The sequence below is a fragment of the Ochotona curzoniae genome, unplaced genomic scaffold (assembly GCF_017591425.1).
Source record: "Ochotona curzoniae isolate NIBS_2020 unplaced genomic scaffold, NIBS_Ocur_1.0 contig_2927, whole genome shotgun sequence".
Classification (NCBI taxonomy): domain Eukaryota; kingdom Metazoa; phylum Chordata; class Mammalia; order Lagomorpha; family Ochotonidae; genus Ochotona; species Ochotona curzoniae.
The window spans coordinates 2,972,436-2,996,627 of NW_024465654.1; the positions used below are offsets into that span (position 1 = coordinate 2,972,436).

The following is a 24,192-nucleotide window of genomic DNA, read 5'->3' on the forward strand; positions in this document are numbered from 1 at the left end:
TACCAAATTTTTTTCTTCCATTCTTTCTATTACCAAATTCTTGAAGAGTCTTGGGACCTGCTCGGGAGGACCATGGCCAACAAGGCTTCAGATCTCCTGACTACACTCACTCCTCGGTGAGCCACTGTGCACCAATCAGCTGGTGGCGCTTGCAGTATTTCAACCCTGTGGTGTACATATGCACTGTGCCAGCTGCAATTAGTGGACTCCTTCCTAGGTCCCTCAAACGGGCCACCTTTGCTTAGCTACCGTGGTAAGACGTAACTGTTGGCAAGGCAGTCCTTATGACAGACTGTAAATCAGGATTTCACTTGGGAGAGAGCGCCCCCTTCCCTAGCTGGGGGAATCACACACACAGAACCTCACCCCACCAGCACAGGCTGGAGCACCCAGAGGTGTCCATCCACAGCCCTGTCCCCAGAGCTTTTCCCCATGCTTTCTCACACCAGCAGCCCTACTGCCTCTGATCCTTTTACATGAATTTATTTCTATACAATATTCTAAAAACACCCCTTAGTTTGTACATAAGGTTTTTTTCCTTCATTTTTTTAAAATTGCTTTATAACAACTTGTTTCCTGATTTTTAATTTTTCTCTGAAATCTGCCATTTTTTTTGTTAAAAAAAAGGGTAAAAGAAAATAAAAATGTCATGGCCAGAGGACAGGGTGGAGAAAAAAAAAGGAAAAAAAATAAACAAAACATCAAATATGAAAATTCTCAGAGATAATGCATTTATAAACACAGAAATGGTTACAACAAAGATGGCCGTGATGAGTGGGTATATATATATATTTATATATATATTTATATATAAATCCGTGTCCAGCATCTGACCGTGGCACCTAGGGGGCTAAGTCCAGTCCTTGCTTGCCCTGGCTCTCCCCTTCTCTGTAACACCTCTGGAGTCTGAGAACACAAACCTCCCACAGTTCCCTGGGGGCCAAGGATGGGAAAACTGAGCGTACAGGGCCTTGGCTGGCAGAGAAGGGGAGAGGCTCCAAAGGACACTCCAAACCCACACTGCTGTAAGCCAACCCTTGACCAGCCCTTGCCCCCTTACAAAGAGGTGGTCTAATCCCCCCGCCACACCTGGCCCCATCTCCTACCAGCGGTAGGCAGGAAGTGCAGTGAGGTCACGGAGGGCAAAGGATGGCTCTGAGGGAGTAGGGCCTGTGAGAAGCGTCTGTTCTCTTTGCCGGAAGAGTAGAACAGGAGGCTGGCTGCAGTTGCTGCAGTTAGGGCCCCCTGGTCTGTCAGCAGGGAGGGCCGGCCTCTGGTCTACATCGGCCCACATTCGGAGGGTGAGGGGGCATGTCCCGTGACGGGCCAGTTTCTTTGAGGTCATAGCAGATCCTTCCCGTGAGCACCAACCCCCAGTTTAGAAGCTTTGCTTGGGAGGGGAGGCTGCTGGGTTCACTGTCAGCTCAGAGTCCTTGGCCAGTCAGGAAGGCTGACGTTCCTTCTGAAGAGGAGCTCAGAGTAAGGATGGCGTCTCAGTGATGGAAAGCCGGACCTGAGGCCCAAGGGGAGGACCAAGGCTTGTCAAGAAGAGGAGGATTTTCCCCACTGGGAGGAGTCAGAAGGAAGGGCCCAGAACTCCTTCTTGCTCTCCCAGCGGGCGGAAGCACGGATCTCTAAGAGCTGGCCAGGTGCTCCACCTGGATGGTGCTGGTGGTGACCGTGAGGCAGATGTCCTTATGATGCTCCGCCGTCTTATAGGGGGTGAGGTCAAAGGAGCACTGGGGCGGAGGGTTAGGGTTGCTGTCCCCACCACCCGCACTCTGGGGGGCTGCCCCAGGGGACTGAAAGTGTGGTGGTTGTGGCTGCTGCTGCTGCTGCTGTTGCTGCGAAGCCTGGGAGGCCTGAGCCTGGGCCTGAGCCTGGGCCTGAGCCTGAGCCTGGGCCTGAGCCTGAGCCTGGGCCTGGGCCTGAGCCTGGGCCTGGGCCTGGGCCACTGCTGCTGCTGCTGCCGCTGCTTGCACTTGCTGCTGGAGATCAGGAGGGTTGTGTTTGCGCATATGTTTCATAAGGTATGTTTCCTAAGGGAGATGACAAAAAGAAGTTGACGGGTCAGAGATACTTGGAACTAGCATCCAGGGCTGCGTTAGGTCGGGTGCTATTTACAGATACTCTGGGGCCAGGAGTCAGCAGAGCTCAAGCAGCTTTGGGGTTCATGGCCAGGTAGATGGCAGAAACTGAGCTCTACCAGTTGCCACGGACACAGAAGAGGGAAAAGCTGCCATTTTTCTTGGAGTTGTGAATGGGACTTTGCATTCTGGCAAATACCCAATCCTTCTCTCCCAGAGATTTTCTGGGGTTTTGCTTGGTCTTATGTTTAAGTCAAACCAAGAAAGATGATTTACCATCCCTACAGGCTGAGGGGTTTGGTATCTACATTCCTCAACAGAAAATCTAATGCATTTCTGAATCCTTTTTTAAAATCTTTCATCCTGTATATAATTTTATTTAATTTTTTCCTTCTATTTTTAAAAATTTTATGATACAATTGTACAGGCTCTGGGATTTCCCTTACCAAAAACCTCCCAAAGTTCTTTCCCCCCAACTTATTTCCCCATACTATTACAATAGCACAGTCCTTCACCAGCAGTCATAATAGCTAGGATGCTGGACTGTCTGCCATTGTCTGTACTGCCAATGTCAGGACACACTTAAATAGCAGAATGATGGACTTTAATTGCTTATGAATTTATGAGTCCTTAAAGACTGTTAGCTTGGGGCCAGAGAGCTGGGTGCTGCAGGGAGATTCATGTGACCGCTGGGAGGGAAGAGAACCCGAGCACTCACTGATGTGTAGGCCCGACTACAGATGGTGCAGGTGTAGACCTTGGCGTGCTTCACCGTGTGCGTAGACAGGTGCACCTCCAGCGAGGCTGCGTCCGTGTACGCCCGGTGACAGTTGTGGCACTTGAAAGGTTTATCTTTGTTGTGTTGCCGCCTGTGGGACTGGGAACACGGGGAGAAAGCAGTTAAGGGCAATGCTCACACCTCTGGCTGCCCCAGCCTCCCCACCAAGCCCTGAGCTGAACATCCCCATTCCGTCCGGAAGCAGCGGCAGTCTCCACAGGAACTCGGGGAGTGAAGGGCTAAGGCAGAGAGCCCACACCAGGAGGGAGACAGACGACAGAGTGAGGCATGGGCATCTCCAGGGACAGGAGGAACTTTCCCCTAGGGACCCACAAAATCAAAACTCATCAAAGTGACAATGAAATAGCATCATGCTCTCCTGACTGCGCCACAGGCACGTGGCTGGTGACGTCACAATAGACTGAATGCAGCAGTCAGAAGGTCAGCTTTTCTTCTGGTAAGCCAACAGGAAAGAAACATGCATGACTATAACACTACTCTCCCCAGACAGGTTTCTGCTTTTCCCCTAACTTTTGTGAATATATCATGTAAGTTAACATGCAATGCACTTATTATTGTTTTTTCAAAGTTCTGTTTTATGATATCTATGTAGGTAGATACAAAGGCTCTTCAAGAAGTTCATGAGAAAACTGAAATATATTATAAACTCAACATTTTATCTTAAAAAAAAAAAAAAAAAAAGAACCAGTTTGTGTATTTTCAATTGTTTGCAAGGCAGAGCGCCAGGCTGACACAGGAGGCTAGAGCTTCTGCTGGGTCCCCCACCTGGTGTGGCAAGGACCTGAGGCCCTGAGCCACCATCTGCTGCCTCCCAGGTCGTGTGACTGGACAGTTAGACCACAAGCCCAGGAAACCAGGACTCAAGGGGCACGTGGATCTGGGCAGTGCGTGTCCCTAAGGGTGCTGAACCATCTGTCCGTAAACTCATCTTTTAATTCCATTTTTCCATGACTGAAGCACTTTTGGGGTTCCTCACTAACCTTTTTTTTTAAATATAAAATGTTCTTTGTGGTTTTTTTTTTCCTTTGTTTTTTTAAAGATTTATTTATTTTTATTGTAAAGTCAGATATACAAGGAGGAGGAGACAGAGGGGAAGATCTTCCGTCCGATGATTCATTCCCCAAGCGACCGCAACGGTTGGTACTGCATTGATCCGAAGCTAGGAGCCCAGATTCTCTTCTGGGTCTCCCACACAGGTACAGGGTCCCAATGTTTTGGATCGTCCTCTACTGCTTTCCCAGGCCGCAAGCAGGGAGCTAGATGAGAAGTGGAGCTGGTGGGATTAGAACCGGCACCATATGGGATCCCGGTGCTTTCAAGGCAAGGACTTTTAGCCACTAGGCGACAGCGCTGGGCCTGGTTCCTCACTAACTTTTAAGTGTGTAAAGGAATTCTAAAAAAGTCTGAGAACCGCTGTCCTAGTTTGGCACCACTCAGCCTACGTCTCTGTGCCAGGTTGAGTAGAGGGTGAATGTTTACCTGCAGGTTGGAGAGTTGGGTGAAGGCTTTCTCACAGCCTGGGTGTGCACATTTGTACGGTCTATCACCGGTGTGGATTCTGCACAGGATGAGAAAAGAGGGAAAGGGTGTCAGCGCTGAGGGATGGGGCTGCTCGCTAAGCTTCTGCGAGGCCGCCCTGGGCTCCCTCCTGAGGAAGCCTTCGTAAGGCCCAGGCCCTCTCTGATCCGCATCAGGCCGCCATGACAGCTTTCAAGCCACCACCTGCACCGCTTAACCCTAGACAAGCCTCGTCTCACTGGGGGAGGGAGCGCACCTTGGCACCCTAGAGACAGGCAGTCCAGGATCTGGCATACAAGTCAGCTCCTTCAGTAGCTGTCCTGAGGAACATTCAGAAACACAAGGCAACACAACAGCAAGGAAAAGGAAAAGCACAACATTGCTTCCCTGGCCCTACTTTGAAGTCAGAACCCAGACCTTGGCCTTGAATTACCTCCAGGGAAAGTTCTCCAGCAAAGGAAAGCAGGGGTAGGCTGATTGACAAGGGTAGCAACGACAAAAGTATACAAACTCCAGGAAACTCCTACAGGTTTTTCCCACTCTGGCTCCCTGACGGCAGCAAACACCTGACCCAGGACCAATGTGACCTCTTGCCCAACACTCCAGGGCCCTCTGCTTCTGTTCAGTGAGCCAAGGACTTGAAGATGCACTGACACCTGCCCCTCATGAGAGGTGGCAGAACCTCCTCTGTGACCCGGTGCTCTTCCAGATGGCTGGTAGAAAATCTCGGGCATCACAGGTTGTCTCATCCCTCTGAGGAAGGTCTGTTTTTGCAAAGCACAGTCGTCAGGTCCACAGGCAGCTGGGTGTCACAGCCTACGGCCAGGAGTGAAGGTCATGCTGGAATTTGACATGGCACTGAAGGAAACCGTCAACTCTTCCCATTGGCAGGATCACTCCCAATTCCATGGTGTCAACAGTGGTCATTCGTATGAATGAAGCCCAAGCTTTTTCCACCTGTCAACTTTTGACGAAGATGTAACAGCTTTTGTTTTGTCTCTACTCGGAGCCTTGCCGGTTGCTGCATCACCAGGCTGGTGCTCAGTGATGTCTCATTTTATCTCGTGCTCACAACTGGTGACAAGTGCTAGAGGGCTGGTCTTCCCCACTGAAACGTCTCTGCTTTAGCATCAAGTAGAAAAGCTTGCGAAAAGTAATTGTACAGATATTTCCAGAGAGTCAAGCACGTGAACGGAAAGCAGTCTTTGCTCCAGATGTGTGTCGTGTTCCTGCCCCAGCTGATCTATCCAGCCATCAACGCATCTCCCCGACGTAGCTCTGATCTCAGAGAGGCTGTTTCTCTGTCAGTGTCCACTTGTGTTGCCAACACCGCTGCTTGGTCGTCTTTACTCCAGATGCCAGCCTTGTTCTCCTCCAGCCAGGCCTCTCCCCCGCCCCCCGCATGCGGGTTGTTGTGTGTGTCCGGGGCGGGGGTGGGGAGGGCATGCCAGCGGGGCAGGGTCAGTAGCCCGCCACTCTCCCTTACCGTGTGTGCTGCTGGAGGTGGGAGAGCTGGCGGAAGGCCTTCTGGCAGTAGGAACAGTTGTAGGGCTTGGCCCCCGAGTGGATACGGAGGTGCTGGGCCAGGTAGGAGGTGTTGGCGAAGGTCTTGGAGCAGTGCGGGCACTTGTGGGGCTTGATGGTCTCCGTGTGCATCTTGGAGTGGATCCTGCCGGAGAGGAGAGGAGGGAAGGAGGGAGGAGGAAGCAGTTCGACACCATGGGCTCAGATCTCTGCTGGGTGAAATGATGTTGCTTGACGGATGACAGCACCCCTCCTCCCTCCTCCCAAACACACTCCGGCCTCGGGAGGCTAATGAAGAGAGGACACCCAGAGCTGGGCTGCTGCTGATCGGAAAGTCGGTGGCTAGAATGGTAGTGGGATGATGGAAGAGCGATAACCCGTGGCTCCTGGTCATCTTAAAGCATCCAGTCTCGTCAACCCTCTGTCCTTCACCTAAGGTTACACAACTCACCACAGTTACCCTGCTTCCAAATAGCAATCTGAACAAAGACCAATACCGCCTGGTCCCCAGGGACCGGAAGTAGAATGCACACCTTGGCTCTGAACGGAAGCATAGAGTAAAAGCAGGGCCTGCTCTGCAGAAGATTTCCAAACACAGACACAGAGAGAAACCACAAACATTGTTCCAGACTCGGGCAGGGATGGGAGACCACAGTTTTCAAGGCCCTCCCCCCGCCCCACCAGCTACGACGACGTATAGTTTGTTTATTTATTTATTTATTTTTCCAGACAGTCACAGGAGAGTTTGAGCTCCCAAAGGGAGAGGTGAAACGGAAGAGAAACATATGCGTGGAGAGGAGCAGGTGCGGGCCCCGTGGCCTCAGGATGGGGACCACAGCCTGGTGGGGTAAGAACCAAGAGCAGCCTTACCGGGTGTGCTGCTGAAGGTGAGAGAGCTGGCGGAAGGATTTCTCACAGAAGTTACAACTGTAGGGTTTAGCCCCTGAGTGTATACGAATATGCTGGGCCAGGTAGGAGCTGTTGGCGAAGGTCTTGGAACAATGTGGGCACTTGTGGGGCTTGGTCTCGGTGTGTGACTTGGAGTGGATCTGCATCTCCGACTTTGAGTAGAACGTCAGGGAGCACATCCGGCACCTGGGCCAAATGAGGGTAGCAGTTAGAGCCCCCTCCGCTGCGGGCACTGCCGCGCCCCGCCCCGCCCCCAATTCCATTCCCAAGCAAAACCCTCCCAGCTGATCTCTCTCCTATTCCAGCTACACTTGTGAGGCCCTGTGGAGCTGGAGGTCTCATTTTATTGTCTTCCTAAGCCTCTCACACAGGGCCCGAAACATTATGAACAATGTCTGTTGTATGTCTAAATTCCCTGCATTTGCAAAACCAAGATTCTATGCAATAAGGCCAACGTACATGACGGCCTCTTGGGGGGCTGTGGGGTTCAGAGGTAACAGTTACCCACTAACAGCTGTTTTCCTGCTGCCCCTAATCCGCTCTCAAAGAATGCCATTCTCTGATATCTCCACATACAAAGCACATCCTTGGCTATTCCTTAAGCCCCCTGGACACTAACAGGAAACAACTAGATGTCCTCTGAGCTCCACAGCTGGCTTTCTTCTCTCAGGCTCCCTCTACTTTCTACTTGGCAATAATTCCTTTAGGGATGGAGGTGGAACGTGTCAGGATTGGTTGGAGCCAAGTGTTCCAAACCATGCACACCTCCTCACTCTGTACTGACTTACAGCATCCATCTCCCGGCCTGCGGCAGCCCCTTGGCAAGCAAGGGTAAAGTACCTCTGCAACGAGCTCAGTCATCTGCTGCGAGTGGGCAACAACCCTTAAGTATTCAGGACAAAAAGGTTTGTAAAGCAACCATTTTTGTTCTTTCCTCTTTCCTAGCACAGGGGGCCAAGATCTGTACTTCGAGTCGACACTGGGAGCACCTGAACATACTTTCAATTGTCACCCGAGCGGTGACAAAAATGTCACTGTCCAAAAATATCAAACATGGCCTCTGTAAGTTAAGGCATGATGACTATTACAGACTATTGGGCAGAAGCCACCTATATGAGAGCTGGCACCCTGTCATTGTCACAAACAGCTCAGCAGGTCACGAGGTACGCGCAGGAAGGCCTTAGCCCAGAAACCGAGTGACCACAACCAGTCCCTCTTCTGGAGGTTCTCCCAACTTATTTTGTAGTAGGGTGTTGGAGGGCTATGGGGCGTTGATTTTTTTATCTTAGGATTTTTTTTTTTTTTTAGAGAAAAACTGAGATCCAGACAAAGAATATAGAGATGCTCAGAGAGTCTGGTAATATTGTTTGTTAGGGTGTGGTCTCTGCGTAATGTTTTAGCTAAAACTTCAATTAACATCAGTCGTCGCTTCTTTAGTCACCTGCTGACCATGAAGAAAATCTGACTGTCCTACAGCTATAATCCCTGGCTGTCCTACGACAGGAGGGAAGGTTCAGCATGGTCCAACGGGCTCTACTCAGTCTGTTATACACTTCCTCAATAACCTAGACTTCAATTTTCTGGTCACTAAAATAGAGTTAATTTCTCGCCCTAGAAGAGCCAGAGAGCAGACTAAAGGCTAAGCAAGGTTCTCAAGTAGTACAGCCGAGCTAGTGCTGACGGCCTCCGCACTGACACATCAGCTCAGATAACTAGACATTTCTCTAGGACTGAGACTGGAAATTGCACGCACCGTCAGAGGGAAGTGCTGTTACAGCTGCAATCATCTCCCTTGGTGGCTAAACACAAAGAACGTGTTGTCAAAATCTCAGTAGTTTGTGTGGGAGTGTGTCAATACACAATTCTGCTGTTAACATGAAAGTAATTAAATTACAAAAATTAATCAATTATAAAAGAGGGGCCAGTGCAATGGCTCAAATGGCTAGTCCTCTGCCTACAAATGCCAACACCCCATGTGGGTGCCGATTCATGTTCCGGCTGCTCCTCTTTCCATCCAGCTCCTTGCCTGTTTGTTGCCTGGGAAAGCAGTCAAGGATGGCCCAAAGCCTTGGGAGCCTGCACCTGTGTGGGAGACCCGGAAGAGCTCCTGGCTTCAGACTGGTTCAGCTCTGGTGTTACTGCAATCATTTGGAAGGAATGAACCAGGAGATGCAAGATCTTTCTCTCTGTAAATCTGCCTAATGAAAATAAATATTTTTAAAGTTAACAAAAAAAAAAAAAAGGGCCAGCATTATGGTACATCAGGTTAAGCTACCTCATGGGATCTGAGTGCAGGTTTGAATCCTGGCTGCTCCACTTCCAATCCAGCTCCCTGCTAATACACCTGGAAAAGTTAAGTGTCTCCTAGGTGCACCATGTGGAGACCAGGATGGAGTTTTAGGGCCCTGGCTTCAGTCTGGCCCAGGGCCAGTAGTTTGCAGCTATTTAGTAGTGAACCAGCAGATGAAAGGTCGGTCTCTCTCTCTCTGAAAAGCTTAAATTCACTGGAAATGAACTGAAAAAAATATCAGGCTGTTTCCAAAGGTCCCTGGTACAATAGTGATAGTTATACTAAGGACAATGACACTGGCTGCTCTCTGATATGGCACTGGGTGAATTATCTGAAGCACTTTACTTCACTGTTCACAGCAATTTGTCAAGTTAACACTCCTGTTTTACAGAAACACAGACACAGAAAGCAAGTGACGTGCCAAAGGGCAATTATTCCCTATGACGCCCTGGTGCTTCATAGGGAATATTTATTTTTAAAAATATTTATTTTCGCCTCCCTGGAGACACCTCACACCTAGAGGTCTATGAGCACAGGCCAGTCAATCACCTGCAACAAATGTGACCGATCAGTCCAACTCAGGACTCCTAGAAACCCCAATCATAGGGGGACAGTCCTTCAATGTGTGGTCACAAAGACATTTGATTTAGCAGAGTTGAGGCAGCCAGCAAGCTAGCAGGGGAAAGCAAAGCCAGCACTACCACCACCAGGTCCTCCAGGGACCAGCAGGCCTGCACAGCCAAGAACAGTGCCCCTTGGAGGAGGCACGCATGGTCACGGCCTGAACTATCATCCTGCCTCCTCTGCCAATATGCTCAGAGCAATTCTAAACAATCAGAATTATTCCTCAAAACATTTCTGTAAGACAGTAAGGGCATGACTGATGCTCTCATTTCCTAGATGGGAACAGATACAGAAGTAGTCTTGCCCACAGTAACACAACTTTTTGCCACAAGAAACTCGATTCCCATCAAAGGCTGAGGAGCACTAGAATGGGCACATCAAAACTGAGATTGTCTGGGTCAGAAAAACATCCCTTTGGCACCTGAGTTCTGAGTTTCTGAAGAAATTCTGTTCATCTAGGCTACAATTAGCCCTCCTTACACTTCTGGGTTCTTCAATCACCAGGCCGTAGCATCTTTCTAGGTTCCTGAAATACCAGGAATATGGAACATCCTCTCGGGCTCCCTTCCAGCAGGGTATTCACGTTTCTTTTTCACATGCACAATCTACAAAGTCCACTGACTGTTTCAATGTGGGACCAAAAATAAAGTCTGCAGAATCAGGACCCTGAGCTAAATAACAGAAGGGCGGCTAGGGTGTCCCCAAACCCTCCCACTATGCCCCCAACCCCACACTGTACAAGGCACATCTCCAGGTCATGGTGACCTCATGGCAAGCAGGCATGTGAAAACCCAGACTGCTACAGAAGCCCTTTTATAAACTAGATTTTCATTTTATGAAGCGATAGGCTTAAAAGTGCCTTTTAATGAATCAAACTTGTCAGATACCTTTCTTCTATGACATGAGGTAAACATTTTTCAGGATACTTTTATTGGATAAAGAGGGGTACACCTGCAATAGTCCAGCTACAATGAACTTCCTGATTATAAGCTGAATTCTGCAGTGCTCCATACTTCCTGCAGTGACACGCCCTCATTGCACTTGTAAACACGGCAGTAGTGACCACTGACCAAGCTAAAAAGACTACACGTTGACTGTCTGGTGTGAGAAGTTCCCAAAATTTCAGTCTTATCTGAGATCTACTCCCAAGAGACGGGAGGCAGCGACAGCAATCTCCCCATTTCACAGATGAGGAAACTGAGGCCCAGAGAGGAGGGGGGAGGACTTGCCCAGGGTCACACAGCAAGCTCGTGGTGGAGCCAGGAACTGAATCCATGAGCCCAAGGCTCTGTCCATTTCCTGTGCCGCAGTTCCCTTCGCTCCTAAAATGGGAACAACATTGCCCATCTCGGTACACTAAGGACAGACCCGTCTCCCAGCCATGCACCGCTGCCCTGTCTGCGTCAAAGCTCACAGCAGTGACCCCACTCTGCATCCTGGGACCAAACTCCCCAGGCCTACATGGGCCCAACAGCTCTAAAGGGGATGCAAAGGTTTTTGCTGTTCGAAGGGCAGGGAGCTTACATCTTAGATCTTTAAGTACCACATACAGATAACGCATGTAATACTTCTTGGTAATAGACAACTTAGAGAAAGCGGAGGACTCCAAGAATCCGGTAGGGAACAAATAGTCACCTTAACACATACACTCCAGTGGAAGGGAAGTGTCCTATTCCTCCCACCTGCGGGTAGCCCCCTCCCATCACCCCCACCATGCAAGGTCAGGCAGGCTCAGCGCTCCCAAATGGCCCAAGAACCAGGGGCCTCAAGTTACTTGAGGTGCTTAGGAGAAAGATTTCCTGGAAACACAACAATGGAGAATGTACAGAAGCAGCCAAAGGAGCTGAGGACAGAGTCTCAAACCCACACAAGGGTCTTGTTATGAGACAGAAACTCTACTGTCATTTAAAAAACAAGTCTACTCTGATGGTCACCAAAACCAGGGTTTGCAAAGGGGAGGAATGCCAAGGATCTGCACCCTGGGAGAAGGGGCCTGGGCGAAGGGGCCAGCAGCTCTGCCTTCCTAGCCCATGACAGAACACTGGACATGCAAGTAGCTCTCAGCGGGACGCTCCAGAGTAGAGCCCTCCATGGGCAGGCCACAGAGCCAGTAGGGGAGGCCGTGATCCTCGCTTCGCCCTGGCCTGGGCGCCGACTCTCACCTGTAGGTCTTGCCGTCTTTCTGATGGTCGTCATCATCCTCGGGGGAGAGGACGTAAGGGTCGTTCATCTCGGGCAGTCCCGACTCCAGCATCCGCTTCTTCTTCCGGCCCCGGGGGGGCTTGGGAGCCACAGTGCCGCCTCCCCCTCCACCTCCCCCTCCTTCCTCGGTGAGGGTGGAGGCTACCTTCTTGGCAAGATCAGGGACCACCTGCAGGGCTTGTGAGCCAGGGGGAAGAGCTGACACAATCATGGGAGCCGAGATAGGGAAGGTCTGAGCTGACGAGGCTGTGGTCACAAGAGAGCCTGAGGGGGACGTGATTACCAAACCCGGACCTAGGAGGGGGAGAAAAGGGAGATGGTGTCACGCTGCTCCATTCTGCTGCTAAGTCTCTGTCAGCTCCCCCCAACCATTGTCTAAGAAAACCCCCTCACTACCACCCCCAGCCCCGAGTACATAGGAAACCCCAAACCCTGCAGAACAACAATCTCCTGACCCCTGTCCCACCCCACCCCCAGTAACAGTGAGATTTACCCCTTGATTGACTCCCTTCTCTTCTCCACCTCTGAGAGCAGGAGACTCCTTGATTCAGAGAAGGAAAGAATGTCACCTCCTCAAAGGCAGGGACCGCATCTTCTACTTCTTTGTATCCCCCACAATGCCTAGCACATGGCTAGGCACACAGTAGGCACTTAATAAAAATTCGAGTCATCAAACACATTGCCCACTCCCCAAGTCCTTGGAGCCCTCCAGCCTGGGGTACTGATCGTGGAAGATCAGCACCTCAGCTGGGAGACCACGGAGTTGCTCACCAGCAGTCATGAGCCCCGTAGACGGCACGGGCACCACTGTGATATTCTGGGTAACGGACGCCTGGCTATGTGGGGCCAGCTGCTCTGACTTGGACTCTGTGTCCATGCTGATGCCCGAGGGCAAGGACACCGAGGCAGGCACTGTCAGCAGGGTGGGATAGTGCGGGGGAGCCAGCCCGCAGCCCTTCTCCGGCAACAGCTGGTCCTTCATCTTGTTGATGAACATGGTGTTCTCAATCTGAAAGAAGAGAAGGCGGAAGTCTTGCGTCTCATCCATTCTGTACGCACCCTTCAGTGTTGGGCCTCCTGACAGGCTGCGGGATGCGTAAGAGGATGGAACCACCAGATGATTCCCAATGAAGGAGCAGGTGGTTTATCTTATTTGGTGCCGCAGGAACAAAACTGAGAATAAATGATGGGGAAGAGCAAAACAAACAAAAAACAAGCAAAAACCCCACCACTCACCTGTCCTGAGACCGTGGGGATGGAAGGCCAGAAGTACGGGTTAGAATTGAAGTGAGATTCTTCCATTCTACCTGCAGACAGACACACAGACAGACCTATCACACTCAGCTTCGACATGGAGTTGGGGGGCTGGGAGCCCATGGTCTCCGGCACACAACCACCTGGCTGGCTGACAATCAGTGGCCAAGACGTTTGTGTGCAGCAGCCTGGTCCTCGAAGTCACGCCTCGCGGCAAGGCAGAGCTTGGTTAACGCTTACTACACACATCTCACTTATCCACAGAATGCCTCTCTCACAATGAAGAAACAGAGTGGGTCCGACTTTCCTTTGCTGACAAGAGAAGCTGGTCACAGAGGGAAGGTGTGCACCTGTGGTCCCAGAAGCCAGGGGATTGATCACTGCTCCTCCTTGCCCTTATCCCCCATACAATTTTCAGGCAACACAATCGATGTGCCTGTAGCTCTGTACAGCTTGGCACCACACTCTTGCTGGGCCAAGCAATAACTAAAGACTGGCTGCTCAAAAAGAGTGTTCTAGTACCAGATTTAGCATCCAGGTTTCTTCCCACAAGGGTCTGGAACAGAGAATGGTGGATGCATACACAGTACTGCACTCCTGTTTTATACTTATTTTTCAATTTTTATTTATTTATTTTTTATTCAAGTGGACAGGCCAAAGCCAGGCACTCCATCTGTCTCACATGGGAACCAGGGACCCAGGGCACCTGCTACCTCCCAGGGCGCGCTTCAGCACAAAGCGGGATGAGAAGTGGAGGAAGCAGAAGTTGAGCCAGGCATGCCAACATGGCACGTGGGCATCACAATGGCGATGACACAAACATGGCCCCAATGCCTGCTTTTGCCTTTTCTTTTTTTTTTTTTAAGATTTATTTATTTTTATTGGAAAGTCAGATATACAGAAAGGAAAGATCTTCCATCTGATGATTCACTCTCCAAGTGAGCACAACAGCCAGAGCTGAGCTGCTCTGAAGCCAGGAGCCCAGAGCCTCTTCTGGGTCTCCCACACGGGTGCAGGGTCCCAAGGCTTTAGGCTGTCCTCGACTGCTTTCCCAGGCCACAAGCAAGGAGCTGGATGGGAAGCAGGGTTGCCTGGATTAGAACTGGTGTACATATGGGATCCCGGTGTGTGCAGAGCAAGGACTTCAGCTGCTAGGCTACCACTCCAGGCCCTGCCTTTTGTTTCTTAAACACTGTTTCCAAGAGTTTGAGTTTGGTGTGTGGACAATAAACTCAGCTGAAACTTTTTGAGGGAAGAATAAGCTTCAGGAAAAGTAATCCCTCGGAATAATGCTGTCAAGCCCTGCACAGGGACACAGTCTGGGTGTTGCAGCCCTGACCTTGACACTGTGATCACAGCCAACAAGCATTAACTTAACAGTATGTCGGTCATGAGTGGCTTCCGATGGTCCAGGACGTTTCAGTAAAGCTCTCGCCTGCAGAAAGCAGGTAAGAGAGAACATGGCATTACAGGGACTTCAGGGACACAGACACAGTGTTGCTACTTGGAGCCAGGCGCAGGCAAGGTTCAGGTGGGGAAGGCAAACCCAGCGTGACAACCATGTTAGACTCACCGCCAGGCTAGACCCACCAGATCCAGAGTCAGGGAGGAAGATGGGCCCAGACACCGGGCTTCTAGGGACTGGGAGACAAGGTACGCCTTCAGCCAAGGTGCTGAGGCCAAACACACGCCGCCGTAAGCCCCACTCTACTTCTTTGCTTTCTCCAGCACCATCCTTATATATATATATAATTTTGTTCACTATTAAACACCACTGTCGATTTCCCCTAAACCTACCAAGGATAGAACTAAACTCCAACCTACTTTTCTTAAATAGTAGCAAGAAGAACGCTCCAACACAAATAACTTCACAGCTTTACCCAACAAAGTTCAATGCTCAATAACCAAGGATCAACAACTGGAAAATCCGATTCAGAGCTGGGAAACAGTGCCAGCCTCAGCATCCATGGGGCACCAGGTCCAAGACACATCCATGCAGGGGCAGCCACATTTGCAGATGCTCAAGCTTCTACACAAAATGGGGAAGCATCTGGGGCCTGGTGTAACAGCTCAGTGGGTAAATCCTTGCCTCACACACACTCATGGGATCCCTCTTGGGTGCCGATTCTAATCTCAGTGGCTCTGTTTTCAATCCAACTCCCCGTTTGTGGCCTGGGGAAGCAGTCAAGGACGGCCCAAAGCCTTGGGAATCTGCAACCACATGGGAGACCCAGAAGAGCTCTTGGTTCCTGGCTTCAGATCGCTCAGCTCCAGCCATTGCAGCTACTTGGGGAGTGAGTCATTCGGAGGAAGATCTTCTTCTCTGTCTCTCCTCCTCTCTGTATATCTAATTTTCCAATACAATTAAAATAAATTTTAAAAGCATATTGGAAATAAATGCATTATGACTGGAAACTTAGGAGGGAAGAACAGAGAGTCTGAAAATTAGAAAAATTCCATGTTAAGATCCTGGTGAGGAGGCAGCGTGACAGCATAGTAGCCTAAGTCTCAACCTGCACACTGATATCCCAGATGGACGCTGGTTTGTGTCCGAGCTGCTCAACTTTCAGTCTAGCTCCCTGCTCATGGCCTGAGAAAGCAGCAGAGGATGACCTGAATCCTCGCGCCCCTGAAACCACATGGGACACCTGAGAGAAGACCCCAGCTCCCAGCTTTGGACTGCAGCCATTTGGGGAGTGAACCAGTAGATGGAAGCTGTCTCTCTCTTTCCCTCTCTTTGTGACTAACTTTCAAGTAAGTAAAGCAAAAATAAAATAAAATCAATCTAAAAAAAAATTCTGGCGAACAAGGTGCCCTCCTTCTTTCAAAGATAATATTCATGTGGGTCCTGCACGGCAGCCTAGTGGCTAAATCCTTGTCTTGTATGCACCAGGATTCCATAGGGGCACCAGTTCATATCCCAGTTGCTCCACTTCCCATCCAGCTCCCTGCCTGTGGCCTGGGAAAGCAGTCAAGCATGGCCCAAAGCCTTGGGACCCTGCACCCTGTGTGGGGGACTCAGAAGAGGCTCCTGAACTCCGGATTGACTCAGCTCCAGCTGTTGAGGCCACTTGAGGGAGTGAACCATAGACAGAGGATCTTCCTCTCAGTCTCCCCTCCTCTCTGTATATGTCTTTCTGATAAAAATAAATAAAGCTTTAATAATAATAAAATAATATTCAGTCGCATTGTCTTCCACATGGTTCTGGGGTCGTGTGCCCTTTCAATAGGGACAAGGTCATGTGGTGGACTACGCCGCCACCACCACCATCAGCATTTACCACGTGCTTCCTCAAGGGAGTGTGCCAAGCACCTCGGAACCTCATCCTTTAACCTAACAATTGTGTAAGTAGATCCTGTCAGACATCAAAAGCACACGAACAGTACATGGCAATGCCAAGACTGCAGCACAGATGCCAAAGAGCAAATGAAGGGAAGGGAACCATGAGGGACCAAGAGTGAAGGCCTCATTCCTGCCGCTTCAGCCTCACCTGCGCACTGTCACTCAGAGCACTTCCAGCCCTCGTTACACACGCTTCGGGATGGACTCGACAATTTCTAAAACTGAAGTTCTGATAACAGCAAATGACAGGCAGCACGCGATCTCAGTCTCTGTCCACATCCTGTGAGCCATCACTTGGCTCAAGATAAAGTGACGGGCTCAGGATAGAAAGGACATTCAGAGGAGAATAAATAAAAGGTTCCTCCACTCACATGGAGGCCCAGACCAGTCCATCACTCTGCTTTGGTTTGCTTTCTTTCTATTTTTTTAAAAGATTTATTTATTCTTATTACAAAGTCAGATATACAGAGAGGAGGAGAGACAGAGAGGAAGATCTTCCGTCCAATGACTCACTCCCCAAGCGAGCACCACGGCAGGTGCTGGGCCAATCTGAAGCCAGGAGCTTCTTCCAGGTCTCCCACCCGGGTGCAGAGTCCCAAGGCTTTGGGCCATCCTCGAATGACTTCCCAGGCCACAAGCAGGGAGCTGGATGGAAGTGGAGCTGCAGGGATTAGAACCGGCGGCCACATGGGATCCCGGCGTGTTCAAGGCGAGGACGTCAGCTGCTAGGCCACGGCACCAGGCCTGGCCTGCTTTATTTTTACATTTTTATTTTTTGGAGACCGGCTCACTTCCAAACACTCCTGACAACCAGGGCTGCTAAAGCCAGGACCCCTTGGATTCCCCACAGGCGAGGCAGGGACCCACATGCTGAGTCCTTGCCTGCTCCCGCCAGCGTTCTTAGCCTTGGACATGAAATGAGGAATCAAAGAATCAGAAAGAAGCTGCCACTGGGCTTCAGGGCTGGGACTTGGACTGGGGCACTCGGATGCGGGATGCGGGATACGGCAATGGGACAAGCAGTGTCTTTATCACCACACCAAATCCCATCCCCTGATTTGGTTCTTAAGAGAAAAAAGCCGTAGGTCAGAAAAACAGATGGTCCTGTAACAGGACAAGACAATGTGTGTGCCGCATGGACTTCTGATAAACAGACCGGCCCCAAACAAGGACACATGGAAAGCACCGCTTGTTTGGCTATAATCAATAGTGACCCACAAAAGGACACCTGAGAAATGATACTTACTGTGCTACTAATAAAATTAATGTAAAAGCTCTGCATGCCTCACGGGTTCAGCTGAAAAGCCAAGAAATGAGGCTATCCTCAGAATACAACATAAATGACGTGTGATGGCTCAGTGGCTAAATCCTCGCCTTGTGCGCACCAGGATCCATACGGGCATGGGTTCGCGTCCCGGCTGCTCCACTTCCCAGCCTGCTCCCTGCTTGTGGCCTGGGAAAGCAGTGGAGAACAGCCCAAAGCCTCGGGACCCTGCAACTACAGGGGAGACCCAGAAGAAGCTCCTGGCTCCTGGCTTTGGATCAGCTGAGCTCTGGCCACTGCGGCCACTTAGAGAGTGAACCAGCAGATGGAAGATCTTTCTCTATCTCCTTCTCTCTGTTAAGTCTGCCTTTCCAGTAAAAATCAGTAAATTTTTTTTTTAAAAATTCACATAACTCACTGGAGTTGGTAGCTATGAGCCCAGGTATGGGACCACCTCTCATTCTGTCCTGGATGCAGGAAATCTCACCACCCCAACACCCAAGCAGGCGCACAGCAGCATTCTTACAACTCAAACTCATCACTGTATCCAGGGGCCGGCTTTGATGATTATGCCAATATACAAAAGGTTAAAAAAAAAAAAAGTGACAGTGTCGTGGTGTAGCATACTAAGCCACTGCCTGAGGTTCTGGCATACCACACAGGTACCAGTTTGAATCCTGGCTGTTTCATTCCAGCTCCTTGCCAACAGCCTGGGAAAGTACCAGAAGACAGCCCAAGGACTTGGGCCCCTGTGAAGACCCAGACAGATTTCCTGGCTCCTGGCTCCAGACAACGCAGCTCCAGCCATGCAGCCATTTGGGAAGTAAGCCAGCAGATGGAAAACCTAACTCTTTCAAATAAATAAATCTTTAAAACAACAACCAAAAGGTAACATGCCTTAAACACACAGGACTTGAATTCTGGCGTCAGAGCTTTGTCCACTGACTACTGCAGCCTTCCGGGGTACTACCAACACCAGGGATGAAGATGCCAGGCTGCCAGCTGGTGGTTCTGGCAGATGTGGTCTAGACTGCCACTTAGGGCCCGGTGCAGTAGCCCAGAGGATCCTGGCACCTCTGTTTCCCATCCAGCTCCCTGCTTGTGGCCCGGGAAAGCAATCAAGGACAGACCAAAGCCTTGGGACCCTGCACCCACATGGGACACCCAGAAGAGGCTCCTGGCTTCGGATCAATAGAACTCCAGCCATTGCAGCCGCTTGGGGAGTGAATCAATGCATAGAAGATCTTCCCCTGTCTCTCCTCCTCTCTGGATATCTGACTTTTCAATAAAAATAAATAAATCTTGAAAAAAACCAGAAAGCCTCCACTTACTTCCGCATACCCACAACTGCTGCTGGTTTTGAAGTGAAGCATTCTTTTTTCCAGTTAATAACATTTCCTTAACACAACCAATCTTTAGAAAAATGAAGAAATCTGTACATCAATTAAGTTTTCATGAAAAACACGTTCCCTAGCTGAAGAATGGACCTAGCATCAAGACTTGGATTCTCATTCCAGCCCCTGCCCAAGCGGATGACTGCACACTCAGCTACCCTGCTAAGATGAAGAGTGCAGGAGAGAGTTCATCAAGTTATCTGGTGAGGAGGAAGTGGGACAAAGAATCAAACGCTCCAAGGCTCCTCAAAGGACAGTCGGAGAAGCACACATGTTCACGTGAGGATCTCATTGGTAACAATGAATGGGCATCACACAGGGACCACAGAACTGCAAAGGAACCACCCGCAAGTGGTGGATCTACAGCCCCCAGCGTAGCAGTCACCTAGGAGAGCGAACAGCAAAGAGTTCAAAGTCAACCGCAAGAACGAGTGTAAATACCTTATAGAGAGAAATACTTCCAGGATCAACAACTGCAGTAAAGCTGCAAAGTTAGCTTAGGACATGAAATGAGGAAACACCGAAAACCATGAATTTTTTTCCCTCTCAATAAGGAAGCGGATCTCAGGACGCAAGGCTGGGTACTTCCTACCACAGGTTAAGCATCTCTAATACAAAATTCTCAAATGCTCCAAAATCACACTTTTTTTGCATGCTGACATGATGCTCAGAAAGTTTCAGATTTTTCTAGAGGGGAAATATCAACAGGTTGAAATCTAGGCAAATATTCCAGAACTCCAAAAACTCAAATCTGAGCAACTTCTGATCATCCAGCAGTTCAGACAAGCCATTCTCAACCTGCACGCTCGGGCAACTCTTTCAAATGCAACAACTTGAGTGACTTCACTGCTGGGAAAGCCTCCCACCGCGCAGACCACCAAGCAGCCTGCAGCCTGTACTGGGCCAGGGGCAACCCCATCGTTCTCCCCTACCTGTTTCACTATAAACAATCCAGGAAATGCATGGCAAAATGTAACAGGCAACTGGCGCTCCAGGGAAGACACCACTGCCCCAGGGACACCCACAGCCCCAGGTAGGGTGCTAGGGTTCAAAGCCAGACTCCTATTCCACCTTACTGCTTATGCACATGCTGGGAACAGCCCATGCAGTTGGGTATCTGCGGCCCACATGGGAGACCTGAATTGAGCCCCCAGGTCCCAGAATTGACCTGGCTCAGTCCTGGCTGCTCCAGGGACTCTGGGAGTGAACCAGAAGCTAGGGGAATCCCTCTCAGATAAAATAAATACAAAATTACATAAGGTGGAAGAGGAAGAAATACACACCTAGTATTTAAGCAAAAACTTGCCTAAGAAACCTACAGGGGGTGGGTGGAAAGAGATTTCAAGGTAGTCTAGAATTGGTTCTCTACACCTCAGGGACCTGGGCACCGTGGCACAGTGTGCTAGGCTGCCACATGGGCTGCCTGTATCCCATTTTCACGTGCCTGGAACAAGGTTCTACCTTAGCTTCCGATGCACTTTCCTACTTATGCATCTAGGAGGCAGCAGAAAATGGCCGGAAGTACTTGGGGGGTCAAGCCATTCCTGAGACATGTATGGAATTCCTGGTTCCTGACTTCAGGTGCCACCAATACTAGCTGTCGTGGGGTATTTGGGGAATGGACCATGAAATGAAAGAGATTTCTGCCACTCTGCCTTGCAAATAAATTTCAGACCAGAAGTAAATAATTATATACATACATTTAAATTTCAAGACATCTTTAAGACTACAAACTCTGAACTCAACCTCTCTGGGTTCTATACATTGTTGCCTTCAGGCAAACAAAAACCTTAAGCCAATCCGGCTTCATCTTTCCCATTCTTCCAAGACCCCTTTCTGCAGTTCCCTCTATGCAGTTTTATCTGCTTGACTTCACCCACAGAGGAGGTTTTTTTCCTAAAAAAAAAAAAAAAAAAAAAAAAACCCACCCACCTCCTCCCTGCCACACCAGACTCTACCCGTTCCACAGAGCCACTCTGCAAACAGGAAGGCAAGAAGCGCCACTCGCACCTCCGCACTGCATGCTCCAAGTAGGAGAACTCCATGAGCTACTAGCGCAAGGACTGCACGGGCAAGAGAGTCCCCAGTGTCCTGACGCAAAGCCAACCTCATCGTGGTACCCAACATAATGCCCTCCATGGCACCCAACGCAACGCCCTTCCACAGCACCCAATGCAGTGCCTTCCCATGGCTTCACCTGGACACCTCAATCCTGAGGCGTACCAGGGGAAAAGGACAGTGATCGGGGGTTTGGGCAAAGACAGCTTCCTGGGAACCGCCAATGAGAAGAGGCAACAGGCTCAGCTGCCCCAACCGCAATGCAAGCAATGCAGTTGACACTACTTGAATTCTGAAATGCTGTCTGAAAAGGGGGGAAAAAAGCCATCTGATCATAACCCTCTCTCCCCCCCAAAGTAAGAAAAGTCAATATCCCTCCCAAGAAAAAAGGTCTTACCCTCTCTCTCTCTTCCTCCTGTCGTCTTATGCCGTCTCTTTTCCAGGGCTCCTCAACTTTCTGTAAACAAATTCTCCAGGTTACAGGGGCCAGTCAGGATGCAGGCACGGGGGGCTGGGAGGAACCTCAGGGATTGTCTGCCGCTCCGCAGTGGGCCTGGAAGGCAGGTGCACCTCCCGAACCACAATTCAACCGGAGAGTAACAGAAGCCTGCAGACAAGGGAATTCCAGCCAGTTCCCAGAACCAACATCAGAGCTGTCACCAGCCTTGGCCTGACACGGGTTCTTCTTCCTTCCTGGGGCCACAGGTAAGCAGGGGTTAGAGGACACAAGAGCTGGGGACCAGCAGGGTCCGTGCCCAGAGGCAAGCTGAGGGCTTGAGGGTGAGGGATGCAGGGCACCCCACTGTCAGGCACAGGGCCACTTCAGGCCCAGCCACTTCCTTCAGCCTGCACCCCCGACACTTCTACAGGGACTTCGCCCTCTGTCTTCCCCAGGCCTGGCGCCAGCAAGTACCTCCCTCAGTCTGCACAGTGGTCTGCCTATTGGAGACCCCAACTGTCGGACCCCCTTCCCAGAACCATCGCTCCCCTGAGACAACCCCCAGGAGCCTCCTACTGATGTCGCCTCGCCCCCCACGACCTTTTCCTCCAAGACTACTGCCTGGGTACCCTCCAGGGAGCTGAACTCTGCCACCCACCAGACAGGCACCCGCCCCCTAGAACCCCCCCATTCCGCCCCAGCGCCCGCTTCTCCTCCACAGCCACTTCCGGTTCCGGGACGGACACACATACTCTCACACACACACTCACACACACACACACACTCACTCACTCAGTCCCATCATGCCCCCCCCCTCCTCGCCACCCCCCTCCCCCAGGAAACAGGGGATGGGGAGGAGCAGGGCGCTGGGCGCGCGCGCCGGCCGCAGCGGCGCGAGACTCACCCGGCGGCGGCGGCGGATGGGAAAGCAGGGAGACGTGCGGGGTGGGAGGACCGGGAGGAGGCTCGGGAGGCGGGAGGGCAGAGCGCGAGGCGGGGCGCGCGGGAGGCGCGAGACATCAACCACACACACTCACACGCACGGAGCGCGCGACAGACACCCGCGGGGCGGGGGCGCCAGGCGGGGGGGGTGTCCTCCCGCCAGCCCCGAACACTCACCCGGAAGTGGTGCTGCCGCTCGTGCTCCCCCAGAACTCGCGATTCCTCCACGCCCCCCTCCCTCCCTCCCTCCCCCCTCAGGCTCAGAACCGACTGCGGCGGAAAGAAGGCGGGAGCGCCGGAAACCAAAAAGGGGGGGAGGGAGGAGGTGATGGAGGGAGGGAAAGAGCAGCGTGTGTGGGGCGGGGAGGGGGGGGAGCGGTGAGGAGGGACGGGAGGGAGTGCAAAGGCCGAGTCACTTCCGGCGCTGCTAGAGCTTGAGGAGTCTCAGGGCGGATGTGACGGCAGAGAGGGGCGGAAGGAGTTTTTCTGCCCCAGGACGCTGGGGAACTCTGTGTGGATGTGACGCCAGAGCGGAAGTGAAAGTGGGTTCAGTTCGGGGCAGAAGATGAACCTTCGGAACTGCGGTTCCGGGCTTTCGGAAGGGAGGAGGGAGGTGGAGAGGCGGCAGGTTCATGAATTATGCATCAAGGTACTGAAGAAACTGAATTTTTTTTTTGTTATGATACAGTTCCATAGGCTCCTGGTATTTCTCTTATCCCAGCCCCAGTTCCCACCCACTCCGCCGCCTGGTTCCCATATATCATTACTAAGGTATAGTTCTTCATACACAGTCATATGTCCATCATTGCGGGCATGGACAATGGCAGAATCCAGCATCCTATTGTCAAGATATAAAATTTCATGTAAGTTCATCTTTGTCTGGAAGTTGAAATGCATTGGGTGGGACGTGGACCAGCTGGGATACAAACCAGCATCCATATGGGATTCCTGCGTTTGCAAGGGGAAGATTAACCCATTGGGCCTTCATGCAAAAGGGGAGAGGACCCTTGCCTCAGGTGGTGGCTTTAACTTGCAACACCACAATAATGATCCAGCCACTTAACATATCTCTGGGTAATCATTTGCTATTTTTGTGTTTTTGTTTTCCTTTTTTACTTTAAAAGCAAAAGCAGGACCCGGTGGGATAGTACATTGGTTAAAGTCTTTGCCTTGAACACACCAGTATCCCATGTGGGCACCGGTTCTAATCCTAGCCAGATCCCTACCTGCACCCTGGGAAAGCAGTCAAGGACAGCCCAAAGCTTTGGGACCCTGCCACCTGGTGGGAGATCTGAAAGAAGCTCCAGGCTCCTGGCTTTGGATCAGCTCAGCTCGGGCCGTTGCAGTCACTTGGGGAGTGAATTCCTTCTCTCTGTATATGCAATAAAAATAATAAAAATAAATAAATCTTTAGAAACAAAAACAAAGCGTAAGCAAACAGATGGAGAGAGATCTTCCAGCTTTAGGTTGCAACTCTCCCGGTGCACAGAACTTCATCCTAGACTCCCACATGGGCAGCAAGGAAGGACCCAAGTCCCCAAGCCA

At 50.8% G+C, this 24,192-nt stretch overlaps 1 protein-coding gene across 5 annotated transcripts; it reads right to left on the reverse strand.

The window, feature by feature from the left end:
* Nucleotides 1-708: 708 nt before the first annotated feature.
* On the reverse strand, nucleotides 709-23,025 carry ZNF384 (zinc finger protein 384). Of its 5 annotated transcripts, XM_040978800.1 has the most exons (12): nucleotides 22,825-23,025; nucleotides 21,664-21,723; nucleotides 13,190-13,260; nucleotides 12,725-12,962; nucleotides 12,447-12,494; nucleotides 11,914-12,247; nucleotides 10,981-11,073; nucleotides 6,799-7,023; nucleotides 5,891-6,073; nucleotides 4,366-4,444; nucleotides 2,806-2,964; nucleotides 709-2,039 (listed from the first exon to the last, which is right to left on the reverse strand). In XM_040978800.1, exons 3-12 carry the CDS (start codon nucleotides 13,253-13,255, stop codon nucleotides 1,635-1,637), a joined length of 1,830 nt encoding a protein of 609 aa, XP_040834734.1. In that variant the 5' UTR covers nucleotides 13,256-13,260; nucleotides 21,664-21,723; nucleotides 22,825-23,025; the 3' UTR covers nucleotides 709-1,634. The 5 variants fall into 5 exon arrangements, with proteins under 5 accessions (XP_040834734.1, XP_040834735.1, XP_040834736.1 ...); XM_040978801.1 differs by lacking the exon at nucleotides 10,981-11,073; XM_040978802.1 differs by lacking the exons at nucleotides 10,981-11,073; nucleotides 12,447-12,494.
* Between the last annotated feature and the right edge of the window lie 1,167 nt (nucleotides 23,026-24,192).

What these genes read in the sequence shown, in the direction of transcription:
- ZNF384 (XM_040978800.1), bottom strand. Translation starts at nt 13,255, where the DNA reads ATGGAAGAATCTCACTTCAATTCTAACCCGTACTTCTGGCCTTCCATC. An exon ending in CACCTTCAGCAGCACACCCG is followed by an intron (nt 6,074 to 6,798) that starts GTAAGGCTGCTC and finishes CCTCTCCGGCAG; the next exon opens with GATCCACTCCAAGATGCACA. An exon ending in GTAGTCGGGCCTACACATCA is followed by an intron (nt 2,040 to 2,805) that starts GTGAGTGCTCGG and finishes CATCTCCCTTAG; the next exon opens with GAAACATACCTTATGAAACA.